At 45.0% G+C, this 14,127-nt stretch overlaps 1 protein-coding gene across 1 annotated transcript in view; it reads right to left on the reverse strand.

The window, feature by feature from the left end:
- Positions 1-14,127, reverse strand: part of LOC134357260 (solute carrier organic anion transporter family member 3A1-like) — a 315,218-nt gene that overhangs the window by 35,104 nt on the left and 265,987 nt on the right. Inside the window, exon 6 of the mRNA XM_063068602.1 lies at positions 5,490-5,688. Within this exon, the coding sequence (XP_062924672.1) occupies positions 5,490-5,688 (199 nt within the window). The remainder of the gene's footprint in view (positions 1-5,489; positions 5,689-14,127) is intronic.

Raw genomic sequence — 14,127 nt, forward strand, 5'->3', positions numbered from 1 at the left:
AATGGCCAGACTGGTTCAAGCTGACAGGAAGGAGACAGTAAATCAAATAACCACGTGGTGTGCAGAAGAGCATCTCTGAATGCCCAACACATTGAGCCTTGAAGTGGGTGGCTACAGCAGCAGAAGACCATGAACATAAACTCAGTAGCCACCTTATTAACTACAGGATGTAACTAATAACGTGGCTACTGAGTGTCTGCACACAGCTACTTGCATTCCTCAGGAATTTCTGGTCCATACTTCAATTCTAAACAGAATGATGTGTCTGAGGAAACAAAGAAGAATCAACATCAAGCCTTGAAGTAGATGAGCTACAAGAGCAGAAAACCACACGGACTTCCACTCCTGTATCGAACAAAATGGCCACTGACTGTATAATGACCATTTTTTTCTTTGTGCACTATGGTGTTGAATATTTTTGTGTCTACAAAGGTTTTGTTAATTTTACTATACATCTTGATATGGCTCCTCATTTTCCTCAGAACACACAGAAATTGTGTTGTTTGATTTTATAAAACTCTGTTAAGATTTACTTACCAATTGTAGAAAATTCCCTGATATTGTGTCAAGGGGATAATGGGTCAGAATAAGCCAAACTATCAAAACATTTTAAAATGAAGCAGCCTGAGGTAAGAGCAAAACAGAGTTAACTGTCCAGCCATATGTTTCTCCAAGTTTAAAACTCACCTTTGGCTGAAACACATTTGCTGGTAGTCTGATTATTTGCTGCTACACTCTGAAACACTAAAGAGATTTCAGAGGCCACATGGTAATTCAAGAGGATCTATGTGTATAATGAAGCTGGTCTGTTTCTGGAACTGGACACATGACATGGATCAGGAGGACCCAGAGGCCAAGACTGATTCACCAGAGTGAGGGCTCCCAGAGTTCAAAGTTCAAAGTAAATTTATTTATGGAAGTATATTTATGTCACTATATAATACTCTGATAATTATTTCCTCACAGTAGAACAAAGAAATACAATAGAATCAATAAGCAACTACACACAAAAACCAACAATGTGCACAAGAAGACAAACTGCAAATGCAAAAATGAGACAAATAATTACGAAATAAACAAACTAACTAATAAAAACATGTCTCTGAGAACATGAGTTGGCGAGTTTCTGGAAGTAAGAGTTGGCAATTTAGTTGGACATTGGACCTCTGCAGTTTTGTGAAGTCACCACAGACTGATAAGTGTAAAAGTGTTACGAGCCAAAACCTTCCAACCCACAGTGATGGTGCTGGCAAATGAGGTTGGCCTGCACGGGCGCGGTGGATGGAATGACTTTAATCGGTGTGGTATGAATCTACGACAGCAATTTGCTTAAGCAGTAGTTTGTTATTACTCAGATCCCTGCCCACAACTTGCATCTTCTCTGCAATTTTTTAACCAATCTTGTAGCATCTGCAGTTAATTTCATAGCAACGGTTGCACCTCATCAGTTTGTCACGAGATGTGAGAAATAGAACAGAGAACACCTCCGCACAGTACAGGCCTTCCAGCTCATGATGTTGTGCTGACCTTTGAACCTACTCTTATGATCAATCTAACCCTTCCTTCCCACATAGCCCTCCATTTGTCTATCATCCACGTACCTAAGAGCTCCTTAAATGCCCTTAATGCATCGGCTTCTACTACTACCCCTGACAGGGTGTTCCATGCACTCACCACTCTCTGCGTGAAAAACCTCCCTCTGATATCCCCCACCCCATACTTTCTTCCCAACACCCTAAAATTATGCATCTTTGTATTAGCCAATTCCACCCTGGGAAGAAGTCTCTGGCTATCCACTCGATCTATGCCTCTTATCATCTTGTACACCTCCCTCAAATGAACCCGATTATCTACCTTATCCTTTACATCTCCCCGTTCATGCATATGCAATGAGAAGCACTTTATCACTGACAACAGAGAAAAGATTTCAGGCTTTATTGTCTTTTACTTCCTCCCATCGGCCCATACCACTTCAGTTTCAATCAATTCTTCTTGACTGGAGTGCTGACAATTAAGGGCAGGCTGTTTCAAATAAATCAACTGGGTAATTGTCTGTCTGTCTAGGGACCAATAACAAACGCAGCACAACCTCTGCTGTTTGCTCATCCCGTCAGCCTCCAGTCCGTCACAGATCCAGAAACTCCATTCTGTCTTGGAGTCCTGTGTTGCCGAAGGTGATTTGATTGAGGTGTACAAGACGAAAAGAGGCATTGATCTAGTGGGTAGCCAGTGACCTTCCCAGCGCAAAAAAAGACTAATACGAGAGTGCATACTTTTTTTTAGATTATGAGGACACGTAGTCCTCTGTTATTGTCATTTAGTAATGCATGCATTAAGAAATGATACAATATTCCTCCAGTGTGATATCACAGAAACACAGGACAGACCAAGACTGAAAAACTGACAAAAACCACATAATTATAATATATAGTTACAACAGTGCAAGCAATGCCGTAACTTGATGAAGAACAGGCCATGGGCACGGTAAAAAAAGTTCAAAGTCTCTGGAAAGTCCCACATCTCACGCAGACGGGAGAAGGAAGAAAACTCTCCCTGCCATGCCCGACCACAGTGCGACTCTGAGTCGTCCGAAAACTTCGAGCCTCTGACCAGCTCTCCGACACCGAGTACTGAGCACCATCTCTGCCGAGTACTTCAACCTCAGCCCTGGCCGCCAGCAGCAGGCAAAGCCGAGAATTTTGGGGCCTTCCCTCCAGAGCTTCTCGATCGCACAGTAGCAGCGGCAGCGAACCGGGCATTTCAGAAGTTTCTCCAGACGTTCCTCCGTGCTTCTCACGGCTGTCTCCATCAAATCAGAATTGTGCACTTTATAGGTGACTGCAGGAAAGTGTTAGGGTTGGGGGGGGGATGTCAGAGGGAGATTTTTTTACATAGACAGCGGTGGGTGCACAGGGGTAGTGATAAAGGCAGATATATTAGGGGTGTTTAAGACAGGCTCAGGTAGGCACATGGAACAAATTAAAAAATGGAAGTCTCTGGGGGAGGGAACCCCCAACAGGACCACGACTTTGGATGCTTGCGTGCCTCAGTAACCCAGAGAGCTACTTGGGCTGAGTCAGGGCCTTGTGCTTTGATTCTTGGTAGGGTCACTCATGCCAAACAGCTCAAAGGGAAGAGGCCAGACTAAGAGTGGTCGTCCGGTCCCCCAGGTCCAGCTCGGGGCTAACAAACTTGACTGGTCAAAAAAAAAACTGTTATGGGAAGAGCAATGAAGCGCCCGTGGTGTAACAAGCACTTGCAGCAGCAGGGGGAGGAAAGGGAAGGGTTAGATTGAACTGGGAGCAGGTTAAAGACTGGCACAACACCATGGGCTCAGAGCAGGTACTGTGCTGTGATTTCTACATCCTATTTTCTATGTAATTGTCTGTCTGGGAAACTATCAAATACACCACAAAGGTCTGCTTCAGGAACAGTTATTACCCTTCAAGCATTAGGTTCTTCACACAACTCCATTCACCCATCACTGAACTGCTCCCACTGAACCGGGCTCACTTTGAACGACTCTTCCGTATATCTCCTATTCCGTGTATCTATTGCTTATTTAATTATTCATTATTATTACTATTTTTCTCTTTCTTCTTGTGTTTGCACAGTTTGTTGTTTTCTCTGAAGATTTTTGCACATTGGTTGCTGTCTGTCCTGCTGGGTGTGGTCTTTCATTGGTTCTATTGTATTTTTTGCATATGCTGTGATTGCCCGCAAGAAAATGAATCTCAGATGTCCTTGGATAATAAATTTACTTTGAACTTTGCTTTGGATTCGCTGCTGTTTGTTCATCCCACCAGCCTCCAATCCTCCAGGGATCCAGAGGTTCCATTCCACCCCCAAGTCTCACCCTGCTGGGGACCCTCACCACTTGCCAGTCCACTCAAGGCTCTCAGCACCCCTTAGATGGCTGGCAAAGAGACATTCACCGTTACAATGGCTGGGAGTTTCAGCTACCGGCAGCACTCAGGACAGGCAATTGCTAAGCACATCCCCCAGTCTGCTTGACTTAGAGTCATAGAGTACCACAGCACAGAAACAAGCTCACTAGACCACCTAGTCCACGCTGATCTTCTGCCTAGTCCAACCCATCTGCAACCAAACTATAGCCCTCCATAACACTCCCATATTTTCTCTTAAGTGCTGCAATTAAACCCAAATCTACCACTTCTACTAGCAGCTCATTCCGCACTTGCAACACCCTTTGAGTGAAGTTCCCCTCAGGTTCCACTTAAATAGTTCCCTTTTCACCCTAAACCTATGACCTCTAGTTCTAACTTCACCCAACCTCAGTGAAAAGAAACCCGATTGTATTTACCCTATCTATACTCCTCAGAATTCTGTATACCTCTTTACGATCTTCCCTTATTCTCCTTCTCTCCAGGACCAACAAGCACCTATTTAGAGTCATGGAGCATAACAGCATAGAATCAGGCCCTACGGCCCACCCAGTCTATGCCAACCCTGTTTCCTGTCTCGTCCCATCTATCTACAAGCTGAGTATTCTGTATGCCTGCTTAACTATGCTACCCATCTGCATGGGATGCCTTTTGGAATTTCTGGGCGTGAACTCCAGGACTGGCCGATTCTTAAATATCCTGCCTTCCCTTGTGTGCCCTCTCCAAATGCATTACGTCCTCTTTCTCCAGGATGAATCCCTTCCGCTCACTTGGCCTTCTTCCTGTCAACCACACAGTTCATTTTCAGTTTATTTATTTAGCAGTACAGAATGGAGAAGTCCCTTCCGGCCCTTCGAGCCACACCGCCTCAATAACCCCCAACAAACCCGATTAACCCTAACCTAAAATACGGGACCATTTCACAACGACCAATTAAGCTACCGGTACGACTTCGGACTGTGGGAGCACACTGGAGGACCTAGAGACAACCCACCCATTCCATGGGGAGGATGAACAGAGACTCCTTACAGAATAGCGTCGGAAATGAACTCCGAACTCCAGAACATTACTGTGGTGACACGGTAGCATCAGCATCCATGTTAACCATGAACATTCTGGAATAAAGGCAGATAGTAGAGAAACCATGGAGATTTGTCTGTCCACTCTTACTCATGGCACCTGGCCAGGGCCTCTGCTGCCAATGCACCTTTCGGCCTACATGTGATATATAAGCCTGAAGAAATCTGAATCTGAAACAATAACAGAATACAGAATGAAGTACGACAGCTACACAAGCCTGATTTACTGCCAATGTGACAGGGTGACCTGATGATTGGATTGCTCTGTTGAGGGAAACTGCCCACGGCAAATATAATCTTCTCCCTTATCACTTCCCTGTAACTGGAACACTAAAAATAAATCATGGCTCAAAACAAGTGTTTGTGGAATGGGAATGCCCTGTGCGTTACCGTCTCTCCTTCAACAGATCCCAGTCTGTGCCCAGAACAATTTTGAAGTGACCCTGCATCAAACAGCTGTTGAAGAAGCATTAATAATGCCAGGATTTTATCACGTGCTCCTTACCTGTTTTTATAGGCAACTGTTGCACCAGCGAACGGCCCCGTTTCACAGCCCAGGAACAGCAGCATCACGTACGTGGCAGTCGACAACAAGTTGACAGTCATGGTCATTTTGATTGCTCCCAGTGGAGTAAGGCTCATTTTCTTCAGTACAAAGCCACCCAGAAAAATCCCAAGGCACACACAAGGAACAGCAGTGACACCTAATTAGAAAAACGACAATGCAACATGTTTATGTGGTATGAAACCCTTGCAGGGGTCAGAGTTATTGAGTCAAAGAGCGTGACAGCACAGAAACCAGCCCTTCAGCCCATCTAGTCTGTGCCAAATCGTTATTCTGCATAGTCCCATTGGACTTGGAAATCAAGACCCTTCTCATCCGTGTGCCTATCTAAACTTCCCTTACATGTTGCAATCAAACCCACACCCATCACTTCCACTGGCAGCGCAGTCCACACTCGCACAACCCTCTGAATGAAGAAAATCCCCCTCTGGTTCCCCTCAAATTTTTCACCTTTCACCTTTAATCTTTGATCTCTGGTTCTAGTCTTACCAAACCTCAGTGGAAAAAAGCCTGTTTGTATTTACCCCATTTATACTCCTCATATATTCTGTATACCTCATCAAATCTCCCCTCATTCTCCTGTGCTCCAGGGAATAAAGTCCAAATCTTTCAAACTTTCCATATAGAAACATAGAAAAACCTACAGCACAATACAGGCCCTTCGACCCACAATGCTGTGCCAAACATGCACTTACTTTAGAAATTACCTAGGGTTACCCATAGCCCTCTATTTTTCTAAGCTCCACGTATCTATCCAGAAGAGTCTTAAAACAGAATTAAAAGTCTCTTATAATTCAGGTCCTCCAGTACTGACAACATCATTGTAAATTTTCTCTGTACTCTTTCAATCTTCTATCTATCCTGTAGGTATGTGACTAGTCCCATTGCACACCATACTACAAAGTTGCCTTCTCCAATATCTGATACAACTTCAACATAACATCCCAACTTTTGTACTCGATACTTTGACTTATGAAGGCCACTACTACTACTATGTCAACTCAGGCCTAGGGGGCCGGCGTTGGGCACAATGACAGACTCTCCACTTCTCCCTGTCCCTCATCAGTGTGTTCAGTTCATCTACATTAGCCCCGCCGCTGTCTTCTTGGAGCTTGTTGACCATAGTCTTGGGAGGGTGCCCAGGGTTCATCCTCCCGTGCTTGGGCTCCCATATGATGACTAGGCTGGCAGGTAGCTCGGGGTGGCGTAGACAGTGCCCTGCTATTTGCAGTCTCCTCGCCTCGATTTTAGTGGTGAGCATCAGTAGGTTGTTATAGAGCTCGACGTTCGTTATGTACTGTTGCCAACTCACGTCAAGAGCCATCCAGAGCATTCGTGTATAGCAACCATCTACAGACTTACGCATCGTCCTGGTGAGTGTCCACTGTTACGTACCCCGTAACTGGGTTGCCAAACCAGCAGAAATGGATCACTCAGTTGGAGTCTGGAGTACTAGAACTAAGAAAGTTTTATTAAAGAAACAAGCAACACAGTAATCGAAAGGATAATAAATGCAACAGTTCAACAATGATAACCACACATGTGCACAGAATTAAGATCACAGCATCAATCAAGCTCTATCGTTGTCTAGGGGTAAATGACCAAATTTCAAAGTGACTCAAAGTTCAGTCCAGTTTAGTAGCTCAGTTCGCAGTAATCGTTGCCATGGCGATGGACAACGTGGGGGAAGTGAGAGATAGAACAGGAACAACTGATCATTCAGACACGGCTTCACTCACAGACCGGCGAGATGGCTCACAAACAGCTTTTGGGCGGGTCCTTGGTGATGTCACCTGAGGTCACCGACTGTGACCCCTCCTCCAGATGCGGTCGATCCTCTGCAGTGAACCCGGCACCCAGGCAAGGGCAGATACACACCGGGTTCCCGCTGATCGTACCTTTCCACCCCGGGCGTTGTCTGGTACTTCTCACCGACTCGTGAGAGGTGTACCGCTTCCAGGGTCTCGTTACCTCGGGTGGCGTGTGTCCTGCCTTAGCGAACCTGTCCCTTTTTATCCCCCTGTTGGGGCATCGCCTGTCCACCACTTCAAACAGTTCAGGGTTCAAAGGGGAAGCCGCTCCCGACAGCTCTCTCTCCCACGTCCCTTCATTACACATCTCCAGACGCTGCTCCATTGTTCCTTATCTCTCCTTCCCCTGAGGGCAGGTGGCAGACCAACTGCTGATGCCACTGATGCCAGCCCAGGCCAGCAAACATCTCAATCCCATGTGTATTCTCGTCACACCACATCTCGCATCCGTATGTGAGAATGGACTCTCTGACTGCTATGAAAATCCTCTTTTTAAGCCCAATGAAGGCCAATGTGCTATAACTCCTCTTTCTCACCCTAATACACCTGTGATGCCACTTCCAGGGAACTGTGAATCTGTATTCCCAGATCCCTCTGTTCTACTGCACACCCCAGCGCCCTGCCATCCACTCTGTAACGAGAAACAAGGCTGTATCCATTTTAACTCCATGGAGGTTCTACGAGGCTGATGACCTGGATGGATGCTCATGCCACTGAATTCAGTGGCTGCCAATGTTCGCTGGCCGGGGGAGACCACAATACTAGGTGCTGCCCGCTCAGGGGACCAGGCTGTCGGAATTGTACTCGAAACAAGGATCGTAGTCACCATGTTCAGTTTACAAGGAGCCTGAAAAAAATATATTCTAATGGCCTAAAAATATTTCTTATATTATTAATTGTTAAAATATTGTTTCCTTTTTCTTCAGTGTTTACTGAAAATGTAAAAACATCACAGCCCAAACTGTTTCCATAATGTTCCTATCTTCTCCGTGGATTGTCACCTTGTCGCGGTGGAGAAGTTTATGTGGTCCTGAGATCCCGAGAGCAATGCCGTCTGGAGCTATGCTCCTGGTAGGGTCACCCATGGCGGTAAGGTCAAGGGTGAGGTCCCTGACAAAGAACAATCCAACCAAGACCTCAACGGTGGAACAGGCAGACGAAGTTACTTCCAACTCAACGGCTGTGAAGGCGGATGAAGGCTGAAATGAATCCGTCAGCTCCAATCGTCGTGGTTTCCATGCCATTGGAATCAGTTGGTTGATTTGTGAAGTATCGTGTGCTTCTTGGAGTGCAACATCAAGTACACGTTAAACAAATACACCCACAGTCGTCATCACTCTGTGGGCCACTTCTTCAGAACGAAGCCCATCATCCTCGACCTCGAGGGATAGCCACAATGACCTATCTTAATCAAGATAACACCATATCTTGATATAAACCCTGGTATCAGGATACGTCTCGCTGTACTTTGCTGTTCTTAGGACGATAGGGACTCAGTGATGTAAAATGGTGATCACTGTTTGAATGCTTCAGTCATCATCTGAGCCCCAAAATAAAGCCATAAGGCCGTCAGACATAGAATCAGAATTGGTCATTTGGCCCATCGAGTCTGCTCAACCATTTGATCATGGCAGATCTATTTTCCTCCTCAACTTCATTCTCCTGCCTTCTCCCCATAGCCTTTGATGCCTTTCCTGGTCAAGAACCTATCAATCCCTGCTTTAAATATACCAATGACTTGGCCTCCACAGCCATCTGTGGCACTGAATTCCACAGATTCACCACCCTCTGGTTAAAGAAATTCCTCCTCATCTATGTTCCAAAGGAATGTCTTATATTCTGAGGCTGTGCCTTCTAGTTCTAGACTCTCCTACAGTAAGAAACATCCTCTCCTTGTCCATGTCTTTCAAATGTCAAATGTGCTGTATGTGCACACCTGTGCCATGGGTCACATCTGACATCGCCATTTATGTTTTGCATGCACTGCACTCACACATTAACTATATAATATGCCGAGTAAGCAGTGTGGAAAGCTGATATGGTCATTCTAGGGAGAAACACTCTTGCTAATGCCCTCTCTTAAGCACATGCAGGTTCCAATGAGGAAGGTTGGCCCACTGCATTGTAACAGGGTCATTAACTGCCTACAGGCTAATTTCTGACTGTAATCTCCTCACCATTGCTGTAATCCTACACATGGTGTAGAATATTGTCAAGGGCTACAACAGGACATTGAAAGGACGCAGAGCTGGGTAGAAGTGGCTCGCACACAAAATGCTGGAGGAACTCAGCAGGCCAGGCAGCATCTATGGAAAAAAGTACCGTTGATGTTTTGGGCCAAGACCCTTCGGCAGGAATGGAGGAAAAAAAATGGAAAAAAGTTGAGGAGTAGATTCAAAAGGTGGGGTGAGGGGAGAAAAAAACAAGGTGATAGGTGAAACCGGGAGGGGGAGGGATGAAATAAAGAGCTGGGAGGTTGACTGGTGAAAGAGATACAGGGCTGGAGAAGGGGGAATCTAACAGGAGAGGACAGAAGGCCATGGAAGAAAGAAAAGGGGGGAAGTGCACTAGAGGGAGGCGATGGGCAGGCAAAGAGACAAAGTGAGAGAGGGAAAGGGAATGGGGAATGCTGAAGGGTGGAGGGGGGCATTACCGGAAGTTCAAGACATCAATATTCATGCCACCAGGTTGGAGGCTTTCTACACTTAGAAGTGACATGTGAAGCGATTCACTGTGGAAGATTGAAACTGAAGGCAGGATACAGAGTTAACGGCATGATTCTTAGCAGTGTGGAGGAACAGAGGGATCTTGGGATTCATGTCCATAGACCCCTCAAAGCTGCCACATAAACTGATGGGGCTGCTAAGAAGGCATATGGTGTGTTTGCCTTCATTAGTCTGAGGATTGAGTTTAAGAGCCATGAAATAATGTAGCGGCTCTATAAATTTCTGGTTAGACCACACTTCAGTATTGATTCAGTTCTGGTTGCCTCATTAAAGGAAAGAGAGTGCAGAGGAGGTTTACCGGGATGCTGCCTGGATTAGAGAGCATGATTTATGAAGTTAGACTGAGTAAGCTAGGACTTTTCTCTTGGGAGCAAAGGAGGATGAGGGGTGACTTGACAGAGATGATAGGAGGCATAGATCAGTTAGAGCAGTGGTCCCCAACCTCTGGGCCGTGGACCGATACTGGGCCGCGAAGCATGCAGGGGTGCAGCGGTAGCCGGAGCGTATCCAGCACATCTTTAAGAAAAAAGCCGAAATAAACAAGCTAATTAATTGGGTGCCGCCCAGAAGCCAGTCTTCATCAGAGGAACTGACGTGGAGAGGGTCAATAACTTCAAGTTCTTCGCATTAAGGATCGACGTTTCTCTCTCCGAATAGTGTCAGAGGATCTGTCCCCTGACCTGTACGTAACTGTCATTACAAAGGAAGCACGGCAGCGCCTATACTTTATTAGAAGTTTGTGTAGATTCAACATGTCACCTCAATCCTGACAGCCCCATCTTTTCAGCCTGTCTGGGCTGGCGTTTAAATTGACCAAACAATGGAACAGCTAAAGGCTCCAGCACCCTGGAAAGAGGAGTGAACAACGCGTAGAGGAAGTGAAATCGGCAATCGCCTCTGATCTGGGCTGACATTTAGGCGCCTAATTAATTAGCTTGTTTATTTTGACCTTTTTCTTAAAGATGTGCTGGGTGTGCTCCGACTACCACTGCACCCCTGACTGCTTCGCGGCCCGGTATCGGTCCGCAGCCCGGATGTTGGGGACCACTGAATTAGAGAGCCAGAAACTTTTTTTTCCCAGGGTAGGAATAACTAACTCAAGGGAGCATAATTTGAAAGTGATTGGAGGAAAGTACTGGGGAAGATGTCAGAGAGAGTTCCTCACACAGTGAGAGTTGTAGGTGTGTGGAATGCCCTGCCAGATGTGATGCTAGAGGCAGATACATAAGGGATATTTAAGAAAGTCTTACACTGGAACATGGATGATGGAAATGTGGAGGTCTATGTTGGAGGGAAGGATTACTTTGACGTTAGAGTAACAGAAATGTTTTTGGAATGTGGGATGGACCAGGTGCACTCAGAGGACTTTCGTCTGTTCTTTCTTTTCTCACCTTGAAGAAGCACAGCTGGAACTTCCTACATCAATGGGAATACTGACATCGGTTCTACCTATTTGTCACCCAATTTTCCTGCTCAGTGTAATCAATCCAGTATCACCTATTTTAAACCTGCATCAAAATTAAAAGTTCTGCCAAATATCCCTCCAAGACCAATATTCCTCACAGTTTCTCCTGCCCCCCCCCCCAGTCCCTATTTATACCTCATGTTAGTCTGGAGGGGGAAAGAGGTGAAAAAGTACCATGTTTCTGACCTTCACTGATTTTAAGATAAATTCAGTTGTCTGATGAAAAGAGGAAGTAAGGGGTGCTGTACTTGTTCAACAAGGAAGCAGAAAATCAGGTCAAATTTTCACCAGCTATTTAACCAGAAAACAAATCTAAGAAGTGGCCAAATAAGAACAGAAGCAGAAGAGTCTGCTGATGCTGGAAATCCAGAGTAATTAGCACGAAATATTGGAGGAACTCAGCAGGTCAGGCAGCATCTATGGCGAGGAATAAAGATGAAGTTTCTCAGCCTGAAACATCGACTGTTTATTCCTCTCCACAGATGCTGCTTAGTCTGCTGAGTTCCTCCAGCATTTTGTGCATGTTATCAAAAGGGAATAATCTCTCTCTCTCGAGAGAGAGAGAGGAAAATAACTTGGTAAATGCTGGCACATACTTAAATGATTTTTTGTTTTACTTGGGCAAATGCCTCACATAATTACAAACTATTATCTAACTTGCAGACAACACCATTTATTGTTCATGCTCCAAACAGAACCACGGTTGTCAGTGACTTTAACGTATTTCCAATCTGAAAACTACAATCAGCACAGACAATGCTTCTAAGTAGGATGTGCAGCTTTTTTGAAAATATCTTGCACACTTTGTCCTTTATGAAAATAAGACAGTCATTAAATAGCCTTCCTTGTGTGGACTGACAATGGCTTTAGAATGAGCAGGAAAGAATCCTCACATGAAAAGTTTTACTAGGAAACATGCAGTGTGACGGGGTGGAGAGAGCGGAAGGAACCAGTCTGGTCTGAATGTTATCAGCTGTTCTATTTTTGACTGAAGGGAAACATCAGGCTTAAATTATTTCATACGTGAAGGAAAAAATTCTTCACAAATTTACTTTGTAACACAAAATCACTTCACAATTAAAATACAAAACACAGATTTTCTAGCTGTTAATGAGCGTTTTCAAATGATCATGGGAGACCATTGGCAGCTATTTTGATTCTAGAGACATATAAAAATTGAATGCAGAGTTGAGATAGTCAATAATTTGTTGTAAATGGTAAATTAATTTTCACAATATGTGGAAGGCATTCATTTTATAATCTATTTTACGTACATTGAAGGTGTAATCCAGCATTATCTTACATATCGGAACTTACACCAAGCACCTCTGACTCTGGAGTAATGATTGCAGGAAACCAGATGCCCTCTGCATTTGCTTTTCAGTTCGTTTATTTGAACGGACTTATGGAGAGCAGGCACACCCCTTTATCTACTCTTTCTTTGGGCATCACTGCTCAGTAATAGCATTGACTGCATATTAACCTCATTTAATTCATTTGCTCTTGGCTAGTTTCTCTTCCAGCATTTAGTAATTTACCGGTCACCAGCGATGCATTTATGCTTGATTTCCTGATTGCCGAATGTGGCCCGTGGAAACGGTAAAGCAGTTTTGGCAACAGGAAGAGAACTGGGTCAAGGTTGGAGTTGTGTATGAATCACAGTACTGGGAGAAGCTCAGGAGCATTTATAAGCAATAGTTCATCTATACAGAGTCCCCGTGACAAATCCACCACCTCCTCTGTAGCTTTGCAGCTTTAGAACATAAAAGGGATGGTAGAATCATCCACCTGGTCCCTCAAACCTGCCCTGTTGCTCAATATGATGACATCTGAGCCACCCCAGGCCTCATCTGCTTTTCTGTCACAGTTTCTCATAGCACTCAGTTCCCCAATCTTACAAAAACATACCCACCTCCTCTTTAAACACCCTCAATGATTCAGCCCCTACAACACTCTGAGTTGGAGGATCCTAGAGATTCACTAGCCTCTGCAGAAAGACATTCCAATACACTTCAGTCTTCAACGATTGTCCCTGCCCCACTTATCAGTCTCAAAACTGTAACAAAACCCTGCTCCTTTGGAATGCTTTACTAGCACTCACAGACCCCCAGTAAACAGTTGAAATCACACCTGCATTTAAACTGAGGCATTTGAAAAACTTATAAGTAAATCACAGAATTTTTATGAAACATACACCACGGGCCATGCTCACTTCGTTGCACACCTTCAATCTGTCCACCATACAAGGTGGGATTTCCCAGTGGCCACCCATTTTAATCCTACCTCCCATTCCGACATTCAATCCACGGCCTCCTCTATAGTCTCAGATTAGAGATGGCTTGAGTTTACAACCCTCTGCAGCTTTTTTCAGTTCTCACAGTGGTCCCTCCCTACCAGCCGGTGATGCCACCAGTCAGAATGCTCTCCACAGTACACCTGTAGAAGTTTGCTCCTATTTCCACTAACTATCCTTCGTCTACACTCTCAATTCTAATACAGGGTCTCAAACCAAAACATCAGCCATTCATTTGCCTCCTCAGATGCTGCCTGACCTACAGCGTTCTTCCAGCAGTTCA

Source organism: Mobula hypostoma, chromosome 16 (assembly GCF_963921235.1).
Source record: "Mobula hypostoma chromosome 16, sMobHyp1.1, whole genome shotgun sequence".
NCBI classification, from domain to species: Eukaryota; Metazoa; Chordata; class Chondrichthyes; order Myliobatiformes; family Myliobatidae; genus Mobula; species Mobula hypostoma.